Source organism: Podarcis filfolensis (assembly GCF_964270895.1).
Source record: "Podarcis filfolensis genome assembly, chromosome: 3".
NCBI lineage: Eukaryota > Metazoa > Chordata > Lepidosauria > Squamata > Lacertidae > Podarcis > Podarcis filfolensis.
Window position 1 is genome coordinate 65,757,688 of NC_139606.1, and position 19,394 is coordinate 65,777,081.

Genomic DNA, 19,394 nt, shown 5'->3' on the forward strand with positions numbered 1-19,394 from the left:
CCTAGCCTATGTTCCTGTTCTTTCTGTTTCCTCCTTCATAGTCGCTCTGGAGAGACTGTGGCTGTTGGCATTGGGTTTTCTGGATCTTGTACTTTATCTTTGCGTTGGTTGCTGTACTTGGGCTGTCTTTATGGCTTCTAAATGTGCCCATTCTCTACAAGACTTGTGGAGGGGCTTGCAGTTTATATCATTTGATGTGTTACTCAGCCAAAAAGGAAGCAGTTGGAGTGAGTCAACTGGTAGGCAAGTTACAGTACTTGATTTCTAGCTAATATGTTGTAATTGGGACTGGAGGTAGGATGAAGTTTAAGAACAAATAAGCTTATGGACTACTATAGTTGACTGTTGGCTATTGTTTATGATATAATCAAGGTGATGTTTCAGTGATATGAGATTGCAGAATATCATGCTTGAGATTCAGAATAGCTTCCTAGATTATTCATAGTCCAACCTCCTGCAGTGCAGGAATATGCAGCCGTCCCATACAGGGACCAAACCTGCAACCTTGGCATCATCAGCATCACACTCTAACCAACAGAGCTATGCAGGCTTTTCAAAACACTTCATTGTGAGCTTAGGTTAACTTTTTATCTGAATTTTCAGCAGGTGGCAAAAAGTCTGAGATGTAATATAGTACAAGCAGGCACCCAGCCACTCACACAACAGGCCTTGTTTTTCCTTCACTACCCCTGCAGCCCACTATATGTCCCAAAACATGCTTTGGAGGATTGGGGTACAGCGGGCTGAGGAGAAAATGTTTTTTGTTTTAATAAAATAAAAAATAGAAGTCCCATTGCACAACCAGATTTCTGTTGCGTGAGCCGATGGACATCATTGGATGTCACTTTAAATTAATTTTATTCTGAAATAATCAGCTGCTTGGAAATCCACTCTTGTTGGAATAGTTGATCTCTACTATTGTGCGTCTTGTGCATAAATGGGATACATTTAAGCTGTTGGTACGCAGTGCCTTGGAATAACTCAAATAAGCTGATGCCTTGTATCAGGAAGAAGCTCTGATGCTTTCTAGTCTGACTTTTCCTTCTCATGTTAATAGTGCATGACTAAAGCAGAGCCATGTGTTCAACCAGCAACTTGTTGGCTATTCTCCCCCCACCCACCCGCTGCCCCAAGTTTGGCTTGATGCCTTTGTTCATGCTACTAATCTTTTGTCTCACCTAGTTTTGACTGGGTCAGCAACATTGCAGACAAACGACAGCCACCTCAAGAAGTTTAGTCTGAGAAACTTTATGGCCAATGGCCAGAGTCCTTTTATTTGGAAATAATAAAAGTTGTTTCTTCTTGTATGGCAGCCAACTAAGGGTAGATTCTCTTCGTCTGGTTTTCAGTAGTACATAACAATGCTATTGTGGAGGCAAGGATAGAGGACATAAACAACTGAGTTCCAATATACCTGTGTGTAGTTGGGAGGGCTAGCTGTGCAAATCCAATGGACAGGTTCAATTCCAGGTAGTCCTGCTGTGGGGTCAAGGCAGCACTAATTCATCTTCCTGAGTGCGATTAACTTGATGCGTAGAAATGTAAAAGGTGGCTGGCATAGATGTTACACCCAGTTTATGGAGCTGGATTCTTTGGAATTTTGGATTCAACTCTGTATGAGCAGTGTTCGAAACTCCCATTGTTCTAGACACATTTTGTGACAGGGAATTTGATTAGCGCAAGCAGTTTCTGAGCTCTGGGCACAGTACTGCGCCTAAGATTTCAAATTAAAACTTAGAGTGGAAGAAAAGGAGAACCTTTTTCTGCCTCTTCACTTCCAGCTACTCTCTGAAGACTGGAGAAGAGACCCTCTTAAGAATATTAGGGGGGTGGGCAGGGGAAGGACTAGACTATGAGAAAAATGAACATTATATTTTAGCTGCAGTTCATTCATTTTTAGCTTTGTGTTCTCGTTATAAGAATGTGCCCATAGCCTAGATTTAAGTTGCCATTTAGCTCCTAGCTTTCATATCTCAGTTTCTAACACTGTGTAAGAGTTACCGAAGAGGTTCTAGGCATTCACAACATGATCGCTTCATCCAGCTTACACATAGCAATTTTTGCCAGAAACAACTGTGAGCCATAGAAAAGCCGACTAAGGGCCAACAACATTTTGCATTTTAAAAATTAAATACAGCTGCAGTATTGAGCTGCTAATTTGATTTAGCTGTTGGGGCATTAGGGATCAATTGTCTCTCTCAAACTCCCATCATACACACTTTATGTACTAATCTAAATCACACACACCCTACATAGCCACACCCATTTGTAACATGGGTGTAAAAAATACAGGCCCCTCTAGTCTCCCCTCCGCCATAGAGCAAATACCAGGGATAGGAGATGATTGAAATAGTACAGATCAAAGGGTATATCACCCCCAACCCTTAACAACTTCCTCAGTCAAATGAAGGTTTCTCCCCACAGTAATATTTTGTTAAACTCCTGTCTTAATGCCCATTGACATCACCATCCAAGCTGTTGATCAGAAACAAAGCACTGGCTGTATGGACGACCCCTCCCCCCAGCTTTCTTGTCCATATTCAGATTGTCACTTCTGAATATTTTTGTATCTCTCTCAATCCACACACTTCACATTGACGGAGGCTGTTTGCCTGGATGTGAAGATTCGCAATGGTGGTAGCCCACACAGTACAAAGCCCAAGCATAGGCTGTAGATGTGCTCACCGATAGTGATGTGTTTTCAGCAGCCCTCTCTAATGATTACTGTAAACATGGTTTAGCCCTGCAACTAAAATGAACAAAGGCAATGTGTGTGCTATGAAAGGAAATTTGTAATTTCACCATTGTGTCAAGAAGCAACATCTCCTAGGGTTGTTTTTTAAAAAGAAACTTGCCTCCTACTGGCCAGATATAGGAGTGGCTGGAATAGGAGTTAACACTACTGGCTGGAAAGATCTGTCAAAACAAAAAAAAAATTTCCTTCCAGTAGCACCTTAAAGACCAACTAAGTTAGTTCTTGGTATGAGCTTTCGTGTGCATGCACACTTCTTCAGATACACTGAAACAGAAGTTGCCAGATCCTTCTATATAGTGAGAAGGTGGGAGGGGTATTACTCAGAAGGGTGATGGGAATGGGTGATTGGCAGATAGCTGTGATGAGCCTGTTGACGACTCTTAACGACTGCAATAGGTCTTACAGGAAAAAGCAAGGGGTGAGAAGGTGAAAAATGGCTTTGTGATGTATAATGAGATAAGAATCCAATGTCTTTGTTCAGACCAGGTCTCTCCATGGTTTTAAGTTTGGTAATGAGTTGCAATTCAGCAGCTTCTCTTCTTTGGAAAGATCTGTGTAAAGGTAATTCATAAAACCCAATTTTCCTTCCTATTAGGAAAGTCACCAGTCTAGAGAGAGCATTGGAGATGTACAAAGACTATGAGAACTCTGGTGATCTCTCTCTCTCTCTCGCACACACACAAACACACACACCCAAACACACACACCATCACCATCCTCTTTTCCCTATTTCATCTTAGTCTAGGTGAGGAATGGAGCCAAGGATCCCCTTTCCAAAAGACATAGGAAGCCTGGGAAAAAGCTGCAATGATTTCACTTGGGAATTTTGAAACTTTGGGATCTCCCCGCCCCCCACCTCTTTTCGTTTTGTTTGCTTACTTTACTTTTCTGAAGCACGCCTTAGTTTTTAGCAGTAGATACTCTTTCCCTGTAGGGTTGGTTTGAGGAAAGCCTTTATTCTAACTTTTTGGCTGTTGGCCAGAACAGTCAGGCTCCGTGTCAAAAGCAGTGTACTTTAAAGAGACAGTGTTTCATTTCCCATTCTGATATTCTTTTGTCTGTCTGTCTCCTTTCCTTTTTAAAATGCCAGATGTCCCCAGCCTTTGACCACCCTCAGACTTAGTATATATAATAAGTGCTGTGAAATGTTCAAACTTGAGTGAAGGGGAAATGGGAGCTTTTTTCCTAATGTGTAACTGTCAGTAATGTTACTGTTAATCACTGAACTTACAAGAGAAAAACAAAATAAAAGCATGTGATTAATTTGGTGTCCTGCCTTACATCGCCATGGTATTGTGATGCTGAACAAAAAAACTGGCAGAAGGAGCCTTGCCCTGGTGACCTGGAAGTTGCAAGCCCTTTATAAAGAGATTTGGGGATTCTGTAGTTTCTGTGTTGAAAATTAACTCCTGCTGCCATGATCGTCTCAAGAGGTTTTTTATGTGTGAAAGAATTGAACAAATGCTGACTTGTCAGGGGTTTTTCCTACTAATTTATTCATATTATAAACCAGTATTTTATAGAAATATGCCATCTAATTTTTTTTGTTTGATACAGTGGTAATTTTGCTATCTAAAACTTACTTCAAGCTGTAATCTTTCTGTTACAATGCTAATATAAGGTTTCTTTTGAGTTCACTTGGGTTTATCTTCAGGGCCAATATATTTGCCAGCAGCAAAACAAATCCATGTTACTTTAAATGATAGCTAAACTAATAATAATAATAATAATTTATTAACACCCCATTTGGGCCTCCCCAGCCACTGGGCTGCTTCCAACAAAATATTAAAATACAACAGTGCATCAAACATTAAATGTCTCCCTAAACATGGCTGCCTTCAGGTGTCTTCTAAAAGTCTGGTAGTTGTTTTTCTCTTTGACATCAGGGGAGAGGGCATTCCACAAGGTGGGTGCAACTACCGAGAAGGCCCTCTGACTCGTTCCCTGTAATTTGGCTTCTCACAGCGAGGGAACCACTAGAAGGCCCTTGTCACTGGACCGCAGTGTCCGGGCGGAACGATGGGGGTGGAGACGCTCCTTCAGGTCAGCACCAACACTTTAAATTGTGCCCGGAAACGTACTGGGAGCCAATGTAGGTCTATCAAGACCAGTGTTATGTGGTCTCGGCGGCCGCTCCCAGTCACCAGTCTAGCTGCCGCATTCTGGATTAGTTGTAGTTTCCGGGTCACCTTCAAAGGTAGCCCCACATAGAGCGCATTGCAGTAGTCCAAGCGAGAGATAACTAGAGCATGCACTAAATGCTTTTTTAAATGTGAACATGCAGCTTGCTGGTGCAGGCACCTGAAATCACAGCCACGTTGCTCCTACGCTCTTCTTCTTGCTGTACTGCTGCTGAGATGTAAGCCATAGTCTGTCTTAGTCCTACATCCAAACCCAGGCTTGTGGGTTTCGTTTTTGCAACCCACTGAGATTTGTTTTAGGTGGCAGGAGTGGAGGAAGGAGCAAAACACCCATGATTTCAGCAGCATGCACAAGGATTCTGCACATTTGCCTTCACATTCAAATAATAGTTTAGCCTAACTATGATTTACAACAGCATGCAAACCAGGCCACTGTATTTGCAGATTAGGTACGTAGGAAGCTGCTTTGTAGCATTGGGCTTTGTAGCTCAATATTGTCAACAGTTGTTGGCTGTGGCTCAAGGTGTCAGGCAAGAGTTTCTTCCAGCCCTACTGAGAGGTGCCAAAGATTGAACCGGGGACCTTCTGCATGCAAAGTACATGCTTTGCCATAAAGTGATAACCCTTACCCATACTGCTTATGTTCAATGGTTTGCTGCTTTAAGCTAATTCCACCTGATAAATTGTCTTTATTTTACTGCTTGATATATTTGTTTCCTGTTTTTATTACATAACTGGAAGGTTACTGTATAGATCAGACTTTCTCAACCTTGAGTCCCCAGTTAGATATTGTTGGGACTACAACGTTGTAGTCCAACAATCAGGAGGTCTGTTCTGCACAATGTAGTGTTGTGGCTCCTACCCTTCAGAATTCCTTCTTGAGTGTTAGACAGGTATAATTTCTTGTGTATTTTCGGCACCTGCTTGAAGACCTTTCTCTTTTATCAAGCCTCTTAAGTGGGGATCTTTACCAGTCTGTGTGTGTATTTTAAAGATATTTTTATTGTTTAATCACTAGTTTGCTGTCCTGGATATATTTGGGAGGAAGGCTGGGATATAAATTTTAAAAATACTTGACTTGAATAAATCAAATAATAATAATCGAATAAAGTTTACTCAGCATGGTTAGATCCCAAAGTTTTCCAAAACACTCACTTAATTTTGGGATTTGTTTCATCTTCAGGTATTTCACATAGACAATTCTAGCTCACACAGTCATGTGAAAAAGGAACATTTCTTTAAATCTAAATGAACCGGTATACAGTGGTACCTCAGGTTACATACACTTCAGGTTACATACGCTTCAGGTTACAGACTCCATTAACCCAGAAATATTACCTTGGGTTAAGAACTTTGCTTCAGGATGAGAGCAGAAATCGTGCGGCAGTGCAGCAGCAGGAGGCCCCATTAGCTAAAGCGGTGCTTCAGGTTAAGAACAGTTTCAGGTTAAGAACAGACCTCCAGAACGAATTAAGTTCTTAACCTGAGGTACCACTGTATTACCTTCTTGGGAAATCCAAGGCAATGCAATGCCTTAAAATGTTAGCCCAAACTATCAGGCATTGTTTGAAGCAAAGACCGTATTTTAAACATCTATTTTATTCATTATTACACCACAGATTGGAATGGGTTACGGTGAGTTCAGTTTCACATTCAGTTTATGGTCAAGGTTGTCAGAGAAGAAGATAAGCTCTAACTAGTGATGTAATTAGCTACTTAACGGTTTAGAATGCCCACTTCCATTTGATTTCTGATAAAACAGGCCAGATATTCAGTTCTTCAAATCCAAAGTAAAACATCAGATTAGGTTAGCCACAACAATGCAGAATTCTTGGAGTTTTGAAGCAACCTGAAGGAACACAAGTCACCTGTCTAGATCGAAAATGACATTCAGTATTTTGTAGCAGAATGCCAGTTTTGATGTACAGTACTAGAAAGGTCAGGGCAATTTCTTTATACTGAATAGATATATCCAATATTCATTCTGAACAAGTTAGATATTGATGCATTGTCAATTAAACTCTTCTTCCATAAAGTTCTTTTGGTGGCATGTGTCTGTCTCAAGAGACGATGGGGTGAAGCCAAACTGTTGTGTTAGCAGCACCAAAGTGACCTCCCTGGGCATAGGCCAGGGCAGTGTGTATGGAGATCCTGGGCTGTCCAGGCAACAAGACCCCCCTCTCGGCCTCACTGATGTGATCTAAAGCAGAGCAATACGTTTGGCACCACCATGGCTGCAGGAGTTGCCAGAAGAAGGCATGCGAGGCACCATCCAACTGTCTTAGGGACTCCATTCTGGATTTGTATAGGGTTTACTCCTTAGTATTTTCTTCTCCTGATGATATCTTGCAAGGCAGCTATACAAATGTTTTTTGTATAATTCTGCTTTTCTGTGAGGCTCAGCGACTGGATTTTCTCTGCCCTCTCAAAACAGGTTTCTTGCAAGATTGCCCATCTTGAGAGTAGAGCATCTATAAACATTGGGAATCCTGTATAAATGTGAGGCTTCTGCAACTTCCCTTTATCTCATAAGTGCTGACTGCACCAATAAATGCACAAGATGAACTATCCTGATGGCAGCACACACCATTGCATGTCTTTGGTATTAAAGTAAATAAAATTGAAGCCCACTGACACTCCAATCTTAAAGCAAAGTCCCTCATGCTGTGGAAAGTTCTACAAAGTTCATTTAGTTAGCTGCATTTTCGACAAAATATATAGCATATAATATAGCATAAATTTCGGTTTTGCACTTTAGTAACATAGAAAAGGAAGGTTTGTGTTTGGCTTTGCATGACAAATGTTTGTCACCATCCTGCTTTATTTATTTTTTCCCACTCCCCTGTTTTTGGCTTGGTTTCCAACAAACAAACAAACAAACAAACAAAAACAAACTGTGCTTCAGTTGGTTTTAAGGACCTCCTGATCACTGTACTACAGTATACTTTTCCCTAAGTAATCTCAAAGCCAAAGCAAACACTGTAAAACAAAATCTCCAAAAGTAAATAGTGCAGTTTGTTGCCCTCCATATGGCTCACTGGCTAGAAGGTCATAAAGTGTGGTTCTTCTCTCTTCTCCCACCCCCAGCCCAGCCTTTTTCTAGGGGAACAGCTGGGTTTACACAGCATTTTCCGAGTGTTTGGTCTGGCCCAGAGCCAGCCATGCATAATTTTTCCATTATGTGCATTTGATAGATGAGGAGCAGGGGGTGGTAACTTGGAGGAGCAAATTTGTGAGTTACTTTGGATTTTTATTAAAAGAGTCTTTTAAGAGAATATAAAGTAATGTAAACAAAATAAAAAGGCCACAAGGTATGACTAGATCTCTAATGGCAAGTGAATGTTGCCCACAGTTCAGGGAGTTTTTTCTTAAGGGGGGTGTAGTTTTGACTTTTTCTTAAAATAAATAAACTATATAGGTTTGCCTATATATTGATTGTTCTCCTGATTCTTCAAGAGAGGGTTGGAATTTTTAAAAATTGGTATCAATATTGAGAATGAATTGGAGGAAAATGGGAGGGAGCTAAAATGTCCCTTAATAATTAAAATGGAATGAAACTTTTCATTGGAAAGACTTCATGGAAATGGTCATATAGAGTTCATTTCTCAAATGGCTCCCATGGAAATATTTTAGGGCCCAACTAGCTGATGACATTCATGTGTAGTGAATAATAAATAGGGAGGGGGGTCAAACCAGATCCAAAATGTGGAAGGAGGAAGGACTTTAACCCTTTGCCCTTACCAATCAGAATCGGACCTCATGCCTGCCAATGGAAACTTTCCTCCCATTGCAAGTTGCAGGGGAGCAAAGGAGTTTGGAATTCCAAACAGAATTGCAGTGGGGGCATCGTGTCTCCTCTCTCTTTCCATGCCACACAGGCTATTTCTTTAAAATCTTGCACACAGTGGCAAAAAGCTAGGGCCAAACTAGATATGGCACAGTGGATCCATGATCAGATCTCTCATTGCCTGTCTTTTTGTAAAAAAAACAGTCACTTTGCTGTGCAATTTGGATTGAGCTGCAGCTCTGGAGGAAGTAAAGTTTTGCCTTTTCCCTTGTACTTTTCCCCCAGATCACAAACGCCCCCACTCTATTGTAAATCCAGGGGTGGGGGCACAGTTTGACTTAAACTGTGGAAACAGTGTGGAGAAAAGCACAACCTTGATCCTCATGCCCTCCTTTCTCTGCGGTGTTACCTTTAAGGAAAGGAAATGTCATTGGCAAATCAGATAACATCTCTCAACTTTGGACCACAAAACATTCAGGTGTTGGACATAGAAATCTATGTGCTAAACACGCATGGTGAAAAGCCCCAATGTGTATGCCAGCTTTGTCCAGTTTGCTGCATTGAAAGGATTTCCCAATCACTTCATACAGGCTTTTTTGCTAAAATTTGCCAGCCTTCAAAGAAAAAGAGTGCATGCTCAAACTATAGAGACTCCCAAGACAATGCCAACAAACCCGGCCATCATCTCCCCCATCTCCCCTCAACTCCCACTATTGGCCGGATCCAGATTAAGTAAGTTGCACTTAGTTCCTATTAATATCAGTTAAGTTATCATTATTAACTTTTCAGATTGATTTCAGTGGGACTCTTCTATCCAGTGATAATCCATGTCACAAAACTGCATACTGCTTTTCCTCAAGAAAGGGAGTCACACCCGTAGTTCTGTTAAAATGAGCCATTTATTAGTTCAACAAACAAAGCCTAGTGACAAACCCTGCACACCTGCTACAGTATTTCTGCTCTGCTGCTCTTGGGCCTTTCCCACTCCAATGATTCTTCAAGCCACCATCTTAAATTCATCCTCTCATTGGGTTCAGTACAGTGGTACCTCGGGTTAAGAACTTTGCTTCAGGATGAGAACAGAAATTGTGCTCTGGCGGCGTGGTGGCAGCAGGAGTCCTCATTAACTAAAGTGGTGCTTCAGGTTAAGAACAGTTTCAGGTTAAGAACGGACCTCCGGAACAAATTAAGTACTTAACCCGAGGTACCACTGTACTTGCTTTCTTATATTCAGTAGCCAAAGCCAAAATTTCAGTTTCAAAGCATCCATAGTCTATTGAATACTTAGCTATTTGTTTTGAGAGCCTACATTTATGACCAGGAGAAGGCAACTGGTAGGAAGTTTTGGCAATTCAAAAAAATAATAATGAAAAAAATAAAACGCTTTTACAACTTACTGTGTGTACTCGTGTATAAGCCGACTTTTTCAGCACATTTTTAATGCTGAAAAGGCCCCCCTTGGCTTATACTCGAGTGAGGGTCCCAGCTGAGCACATTTCCAGCGGCGGCAGAGGAGGAGGAATGAGCAGCCCGAAAGCAGCCCTTTTGGGCTGCTCCTTCCTCCTCCTCCGCTGCCGCCATCAGCCTCTGCCTCTCGGCAGCACCCTAGGTAGGCAGGGGGACTGGAGGGGCTGGGGGGAGAGAGAAGCCCCCTCTTCCATGTGTGCATGCGCGCGCGCACACTCCAGCCCACCAGGAGGTTTGTGGTGTGGTGAACCGGCTTATACTCGAGTCAATAAGTTTCCCCAGTTTTTTGTGGTAAAATTAGGTGCCTCGACTTATATTCGGGTCGGCTTATACTCGAGTATATACGGGTATTTACATTTCAACTGACTATATTTGACCAAATTCTTCTTTATGTAACTCTCTTACAGAACATAGGAAACTCGGCAATCTAACTGTGACAGTGAAAAAGACAGTCCCTTCTCCAGAATCTCTTCAGATCCTGTACCAGCGCATGAGATATGAATATGAGTTTTACTACTACATCAAAGAGCAGTTTCATCTATTAAAGCGCAAGTTTGGACTACGATCTTCAAATAGTAACTCTTCTCCTAGACCAGAATTTGTCATTCCTTCTCCTTTGGAAACTGAAGAGCCAGTAACAGAAGATGAGGAGCAAGATGATGAAAAGTGGTTGGAAGATATCTATAGAAGGTGATGCAAACATCACCTTCTCTACTGGCTGAAGCACCCAGATTTTTCATAAACTATTAAGAAAAATCCTCAAGGAAGTGAGTTACTGCACAACAGCATTTAAAAGACATTTCCCCCAGGATGAACTGATTGTGAGACCTCTTTTTCAGAGGGTCTATTTCTTTAAATTTATATTTGTTTCCCTTGGCTCCATAGGATCATAGTAGCTAGGACATACTTTTAAATGTGCCATTTCATTACAAATTACAGTACGTTGTCACTGTAAAATATTGCTGTATATGGTACCTATTTGGCAGAGTGATGTAGATCACAGCATAGGTCATCTGCAGTTTTCTCAAAACCTGTTTTTCTTTGTTAGCATTTATACCGAATATTTTACAGTCACATTTGATCACTTGGAATTAAGAGCAGGGTATTGGAGGTTTGTATTATCATCTGAACAGGGAATTCTGTTGTGCTAAAAGAAGAAAGAAATGCATTACCGCTACACTAACTCTGGATACTATTTAGGCTATGTTTTCCCCATGGAAATTAATAAGGGCATTGTTGACAAACCAAGTAGAATTGCAGGGGAAATTAAGCTTATCTTGTTAAATGTATGGGTACACCAAAGTTCAACACCTTTTGAAACTGATGAAAGTTAGGAGGGCAGATGTTTGCAGAATTTGGTGTTTGTTTCACAGAGGAAGCTAGGCTGCAGGGAAGGCACTTAACTTTACTCCAGATTTTGGAAAGAGAAATCCTTCTTAGTGTATTATTCCCAGTCCTTTTATTACACAGAGACCCTAAAGGAGGGGAACACAAATAGTCAGGCATCTTTTCAAAAATGTGGGCTGTTCTAGTTGAAAGAACATTCGTGCTATGTCATAAATGCATGATTTGGTTCCAGCTGAGAGAGATTCTTGCTGAAGTTAGAAGTCTCTGTTCAATGTGCCTCATATCTTCTGGACGGTTGAAAATAAGATAGTACATAATACATTTGGGGTGTATTCCATGATGCATTTATTGAAGAGATACAGAAGAAAGTTTACTGCATTCCCTACAAAGTGTATTCCACTCTAACCCCTGACCCCGTTTCACAGTAACAACTGTCTAGGCATGGGCAGGTTCTCCTTTAACTTAAGGCAGGCATGGCCAAACTCGGCCCTCCAGATGTTTTGGGACTACAGTTCCCATCATCCCTGACCACTGGTCCTGTTAGCTAGGGATGATGGGAGTTGTAGTCCCAAAACATCTGGAGGGCCAAGTTTGGCCATGCCTGACTTAAAGCAAAGGAGCAAGGAATTGCTGTTGTCTTGGTCATACTCAAATGTGTGCTGGCCAGAGTAGTACAGTCAGCATCTCTGATAGGGAGCTGGGATGAAATAGGATGGAACTGGTTTGTTGGTTTACCAGGAGCTCTACTTCTTTTCTAGTGTTTTATCTTTCAAATTCCCTTCTCAGAGCTTGTGAGCATCAACTAATATTGTAAATCACCATTATCTATTGCATTCTGTTGTTTACTATACTACTTCTATCAGGATTTGAACAAACATAATTGTGTTAAGGCTCAATGACAACATGGATGAATTATCTTGTTGCTAGTTATGTCCTAATTTTGTGGTTCCAGTGCACTACTCTGAAGGAACACAGTGGGAGCAAGAAATACAGTAAATAATAATTAACCAAGATGCTGCATTGTATATTTTAAGTGGTTTCTATGAAATTACATTTAAAGAGTAATGATTAGTTTACACACTGTGGATTTCTTTTCTTTTTTAAAAAAGCAAATTAATATTCACATATTGGGTTTCTTTTTTATCTTTTTTAAAAAGAAAAGATCAGATTTTATCCGTGTCTCTAGAGTCCTGGGTCACTTAACATGTTCACTTTCTCTGCAATTTCACTGCTGCTTAAATCTATTTTTATCGTTCTATTTAATATTTTTCTTCATGAATACTTTGCAATGTTAAAAAGAACAGGCTGTCGGGTAATTTACTTGCTAGGTTTCAGTGTTGTATATTTTTTGTACAAAGCAACTTGGCCTCTACTCCCAGAAAGGTACTTCATAAATTTATTTGGCACATAAGCTTTTAAGATTCCTAACACAACAGGTCATTTATCTGTCATGAAATAGATTTTATAATTTACTTTAAATGACTTAAAAGCACACTTTAAGTTTGTTAATCGTTTGACTTATTTATTGTGACTTTTCAGCACATTCCAAATTCTAAGTTGCTCAGGAAAGGAGTTCATTTAAATGATTTTATTTTGATGGTTCTTTCTTTTTCTTTTTAGAATGAAATCACTGTTATAAAGCCTTCAGCCCATGACACCCTTTTAGGAAGCACCATACTTGTTTGTTAATCTCTGTGAGAGAGAAAAGGTCAGTTCAGGGCACATGTGAAAAAAACAGAGCATATATGTACATTAGGTTAGTTGTAAATGAAAGCAACCAGGGTTTGAATTAAATATTCATTAACTTATTCACTGACGTTTTGATATTAAACCATAAGACATCCATCTAAACTTTTTTTTTATTTTTAGTCCACCAATATTTCCATTTGGAACCTGTGCTGTTCTTCACAAAACCAGTAATCCTTCTGTGGGGGTTTTTTTCTGGATGTAAAGGTTAAAGCATTTTCCATTTGAATCGCCCTAGAAAAGATTATTTTATAAAGCACTGTTTATTGGTGAAGGCCACACTTACTTTAAGCAAGCTATTTTGAGATTACTATGCTACACCTTGAATTACTTTGAGGCACAAGGCACCAAAAGTTAACCTTTTCTAATTATATGAGAATTACAGTGAATATTTGGAACTGCACTGGCAATGTGCTTTATTGCTGTTGTGGAATAATTTTTAATGCATAGTGGTAACAGCTTTGACCCAAGCATTGCTTTTTACTAGTTAACATAGACATGGGTGTGGTGATATTTGATATCCAGGCTCAATGCTCCCCTTGTCCACAGTTCTCAGGCAACTTGCTAAACTTTAAAGAAGTGTGTGCGTCAAACCACAAACACACAAGAAATAACATGCTGTAATGGTGGTAAAATGCCTTTGAATTCCAAAATCACATTAATAAATGGTACATTTTGTGTAATTTATTTATGTTTATTTTGAAGAGATACAATAGCATTGCAGTTTTCCAAAATGCACTCACTTTGTGAACCCATGAATGTCCTTGTTTCTTTTAAAGGTACATCTGAAATACTTTAGTTTATATGAGTGTCTTGAGTGCCACATGGCTTTTGTGATGAATTACATTAATTTGTGGTAGAATTTAATAACTCAGGCCAGAAATCAAAACTGTACTCTTTAAAGATAAACAGGTTCCAACTGATAAAAGCAGTTAAGACAGGCTTCCAGCATTTTTTAAAGGAGTAATACATATTCCTTTTTTGCAACGAGAATCTACATTGAATTTAGGCTTGTACTGTTGCCTATTGCCTACAAAATTACATTTGAAAATAATTAAATGCCATGAAAACTAATAAAGGCCTGTAATATGCAAGGTTGAATGGTGCATTCTCTCCTTCTGTTTGTGTTTGTCTTTCTATAATATGAGAGTTGTATGATCAGTTCTTCAGTCTTTAAATACCGTACCCTGCGTGGTGATTTAATATGAAAACAGTGGGAGTACACATGACAAGTTTTCTTAGTTTGTGTCTTAATCTGAGTGGCTGATGAATAGTTTTAGAAATTTTATATAGTTAAATAATTCTTTTTGCGTTCAAGTCTTGCTAACATCTCTTAAGTTGGCCTTGACCTACATTCAAAATAACTTTTCAATATTGTACCAGCCTGCACTCAAGGAGGAAATGGTTTTGAGGGTTCACAGGTACAGGCAGATGTTTCTGGTACCTGAGGAATTTTTCTCTAGCGACTTCAGCTGGTACATGTGCTATTTCAGCTTTTAGTGATGCAAAATGCCCAGTTTCAGAGCAAGTGTAGATTAGTGGCTAAATGTTTATAGGCAACTCGATATGCATGTGATAAATCACTTTTTATCACTTAAAAAAACCCCATGTTTGATCCATCATGTAAAACTATATTGGCAACACCATCAAAGGAGGTAATCCCAATCCCAAAACGCCTTAAATAGTAAAAATGGATCCATTCACTGGAGAATAATTACAGTAATCTGTTTGAAATAAGAATAATGCAAGAATTGCTGGGTATGATTTTTTTTTTATGACTTCGTTTTAATTAAAAATCATTTTATCTTCTTTCAATTTATTTGTAATGAGCTTTAATTCCCTTCAACATCTGAAGATATCATTTCAATTAATGTCAACATTTGGGCACTCTCAACTAAAAATGTTCCTCCTGAACACAATCTATAATATAAACATGTGCACCTCTATTCATAGAAATTATCACAGCACACTCAAATTCATTCAAAAAACAGCTCCTCTGCTGCATGATATTAGAATTTGTGTATGAATTGTTGATTATAACACATAGCTTAAACCACCTTACTTAAAAATATAATACAGACAACTGCATCTTTGTTGAATGTAATTGATTATTCAAATATGACACAGAGTTTGTGCAGACAAACTAATTCCTGCATTCAGAATGCAAATAAATAATGGGGTACGTCTGTGTTTGCTTTTTATCTGGTTTGAGAATTCTTACATTGCTAAATTGTCACTAGTTGTAGTATTCCCAGTCTTAGTACAGTATAAGTTTCTGAAATCAAGCAGACCAGGTCCCTATAGTGCAAGGAGTGGGAGATGATATTAGTGGGTGAAAGAGGAGATGGAGTAAAGGGAAGCTTCTTGGTGACCCATGGATATTTCTGCTAATCTTTCCATTGAACGGTTTTCCAAATACCTGAATGTCAGTACAAACAGTATAAAAACAAAAAGGAAATCCCCTTGCATAAACCTAATCAAGAATATAGCCCTGTGGGACACAGAATAGAACAAACTTGGCAACAAATTCTATGCTCAGCCCAGAAGACAGCACTGCCGTCTTGAAGAGCAATGGGGGAAGTAATAAAGTATGGGTGCCAATCTCCCTTTCGGGCATGGTCTTAAATTTATCTTTATGTATTTGTCCTGAAAACTATGGTAGAGCTTATGGTTCCAAAGTCATGTCCCTTGTAGGGATGAAAATTGATTATATATAAAGGAATAACTTGTTAGAAACCTTTTATTTCATTTTTTAAAAACCTGAAAAATATTCTGGATTTTTATTTTATTGGCAAATGAGTGTATATGTGTGGGTGTATGACTGGATTCATGGATCTGAGACAGAAGCTTGAACTGACTAAAGCCTCAGCAGCAGTAGGCTCTTTATGATAAACCACACTGGAATTTGGAAACTTTTCAGCAACTTTGACCTTAACTTTGTCTTACAAATATCACAGTGTCAAACAGCATTGCATATGTCTCCTCATCATGGAGGCAGAAGGAATAATTGTCCAGCCAACTCTCTTTTTCCAAAACAATACTCTTCGAGTCAAAGGAAAATAGCTAAGGTCTTTAATTTCCCTAAATAATGTCCAATTTTCCTTCTGAAATGTTTTGTATTAACAATAAATATACATTTTGCAACAAATACTTTATAGTAACTTTGGATTGCATTGTAATTACACGGAAGTAGATTTCTGTTAAACTGTATGCAAACTAATAGTGCTCTCTATACCATGCCATAGTGCATGGCATTCACACATCACGGGAAACCATAGTTAATGGTTTACAGTGAATGTGCAAAGTTGGATAAACTTGTGTAACTAGGGATTATGGTTTGTTTGGCATGTGGGCTAGTGCACATCTGCACAGCCCAGCACTGTGGTGTGAAGCCTGGATTGTGCCCATTATCTCAAATCAGTAGCCAAGTATGAAAGACAAAGGGGCTCTTGAGTCTTCGTAGCCACATGGCAGTTTGCAATTCTGTCTTTGATCACTGTGTTTACAGTGAGCAGTAAAATTCAGCCACTGCCATGACTTTAAATCATTGGGGGGGGGGATCTGTAGTCATTATGTTATTTCTTTTTTTCTCTCTCCTAAAGATGGGCTCTTCTTTCTCCTGCCATGCACATTCCCACCTTTGGTATACAATCTCAGAATTAAGAGTCTGAATTTTCATTCCATGAAAATGCTGTACAAAAGTTCAAGAGAAGTGTATGTTTATATTACCCCTTGGTGTTCCAACATCCTGTACAGAGGGGAGGCAGGATCATCCCAAATATGGGTCACAGAGGCTTTGATTGTTAAGAGGGGAAGCAATTATTTTCAGCAAGATGGCTAAGGGAACAATTCATCCCTTCTCCATTTTTATTTTGCCGTTATGTATTCACATACTGTATTTATTTCCAAAAATGGAACTGTTGGAAAATAATGTACTGTCAGTGTCAATATAGTACCAAGTTATTTCACAGTCATATACCAAACATATCTTAGAGCTTTTTGTTTAATGTCAGCAGCAGATACTATGAATTCCAGTCTAAGTACATCATTTCAGATCCATGTTGCAAAGCTCTTATCTCTAGAGATTCTGATCAATGTAAACTTCTTTTCCAGCCTGAAACACTTGCCCTCTAAAATATTTCCACAGAGCCTTTCACTGGTAACCACAGAGCGGTCTTCTGTAACCCACCTACATTTCCTGCTCTTGATCTCCCCAACCTTTAGTTGTGATCTATGTAGATTGTCTTTCTGGTCAAGAAAAAATGACTCTCTGATCTGTACAATGCCTACTGCACACAACAATGTTTGTTAATGTAGTGGATACAGAGAGTGGGGGGAAGGATGTGGATGGGAACAGTGCACATAAGGTACATTTGACTGTCAAAAATCAAACAGATGTTGATTTTATTATGAGAATTCCCTTTTTAAAAAATATTAAACTGGTTTTGTGCACACTAGAGGGAGCCCTGATCACAACAATAATTGAAAACATATTTCAGAAACTCTGCAAACAGCACTCTTTATGTCTTCATAAGCACTGATAAATTTTAATTAGGAAATTACTACATTTATTTAATGAGAAAATTGGCTTGCCCCATAGCCTGCTGCTTAATTGTGACATTTGATTTCTTTTCATTTCTGCCCCACCTTCCCTGAAGGCTCTAGGCTGGTATAACAAATTAAAACTCCACAGTTGCTTAGGAAAACACCCCAGCCACCAAGAGAGAGCTCCTATCGTATTGTCTTACAGTCCTCGTGCAGAGGATTAAATCTTGACCATGAATGGGCTCCCACAAGTCATTGCCTCTTGTGTTCTGTACTTTTATGAACACAGTGGCTGGGTGAGGAACCAAGGGCCAAACTAGACTTTTGTTTAATATGGATGTAGCATGTATCTTGTTTTTCCTCAGCTAATTACAGGCATGGGAGAGCCCGATTCTGACTGCAAAGGCAGCACTGGGAGGGAAGGCTTTTCACTCACCCACCACCATCAGAACAAATATTGGGGCCCCAGGCAGCTAATACCTAAACTAAGTTCCAACTGTGGCAGGGGAGTGAAGAGATAAGGCTCCTCTACCTGCATGCTGCCTTTGTGGTGAGAATTGGGTTCTCCTAGTTAGCTAAAGAAAAACAAGGGACATAGCTGCCTGCACATCTAATTTGGCCTGAAGGAAGCTTTATTGGTTGAACTTCGTTTGTGATGGGACATAGGAAACAAGGCAGTCTCTATCTCCATGTCTCCTTCTGTGTGTATTGTAAGTTATAAAGCAAAACAAAAATTCTTATGTTAATCTTCCAGTAGGACAATCAGGGTTTCTGTACCAAATTTGGCCAGGAGTTCAGAAAGCTGATAATGTTCAAGGATGCTTGAAGTGGCTCAACAACTTTCTCCCCGTTCCAAACCATAACTTGTTCTTTCTCCTTTTGTAAGGACAGAAGATAGCAGGAATCATGGTTGCAAGTGATGACTGGTGTTGAGGTTAAATCTGATGAATTGAAGGGCACTGAAGAGAGTAGTTAAGTCAGGGGTCAGCAAACTTTTTCAGCAGGGGGCCGGTCCACTGTCCCTCAGACCTTGTGTGGGGCTGGACTATATCTTGGAGGAGGGGGGGGGAATGAACGAATTCCTATGCCCCACAAATAACCCAGAGATGCATTTTAAATAAAAGCACACATTCTACTCATGTAAAAACACACTGATTCCCAGACCGCCCGTTGGCCGGATTTAGAAGGCGATTGGGCTGGATCCGGCCCTCAGGCCTTAGTTTGCCTACTCATGAGTTAGATAAATACAAATTTTCCCTTATGATAATGAAAGCCTCTTGGTCAAAGTTGTACCTTATGTAACAGTAGAGTAGCTTGCGCCGTGTACACACTATACCTTTAAAGCACATTGAAAACACATCATTTCCCTCAAAGAATTCTGGGCATTGTAGTTTACCCCTCACAGAGTGACAATTCCCAGAAACCTTTGACAAATGACATTGTCCAGAATTATTTGAGGGAAGGAATGGGTTTTAAAGGTATGTGTGTACATAGTCTTGAGTGTGAAGGTGAAATTGCATGTTACATTATATGGCCACCACTGAAACCAGCAACCACGAGTTAGTAAAGGTAAAGGGACCCCTGACCATTAGGTCCAGTCATGACC

At 39.7% G+C, this 19,394-nt stretch overlaps 1 protein-coding gene and 1 long non-coding RNA gene across 3 annotated transcripts in view; one reads left to right on the forward strand and one right to left on the reverse strand.

Annotated features, from left to right (window-relative positions):
• The window catches only part of UST (uronyl 2-sulfotransferase), a 112,611-nt gene extending 98,267 nt beyond the window's left edge, over positions 1-14,344 (forward strand). Inside the window, exon 8 of the mRNA XM_083608021.1 lies at positions 10,558-14,344. Within this exon, the coding sequence (XP_083464147.1) occupies positions 10,558-10,844 (287 nt within the window). The 3' untranslated portion in view covers positions 10,845-14,344. The remainder of the gene's footprint in view (positions 1-10,557) is intronic.
• The window catches only part of LOC310760084, a 65,908-nt gene that overhangs the window by 12,102 nt on the left and 34,412 nt on the right, over positions 1-19,394 (reverse strand). The gene's annotated exons all lie outside the window — the stretch shown is intronic.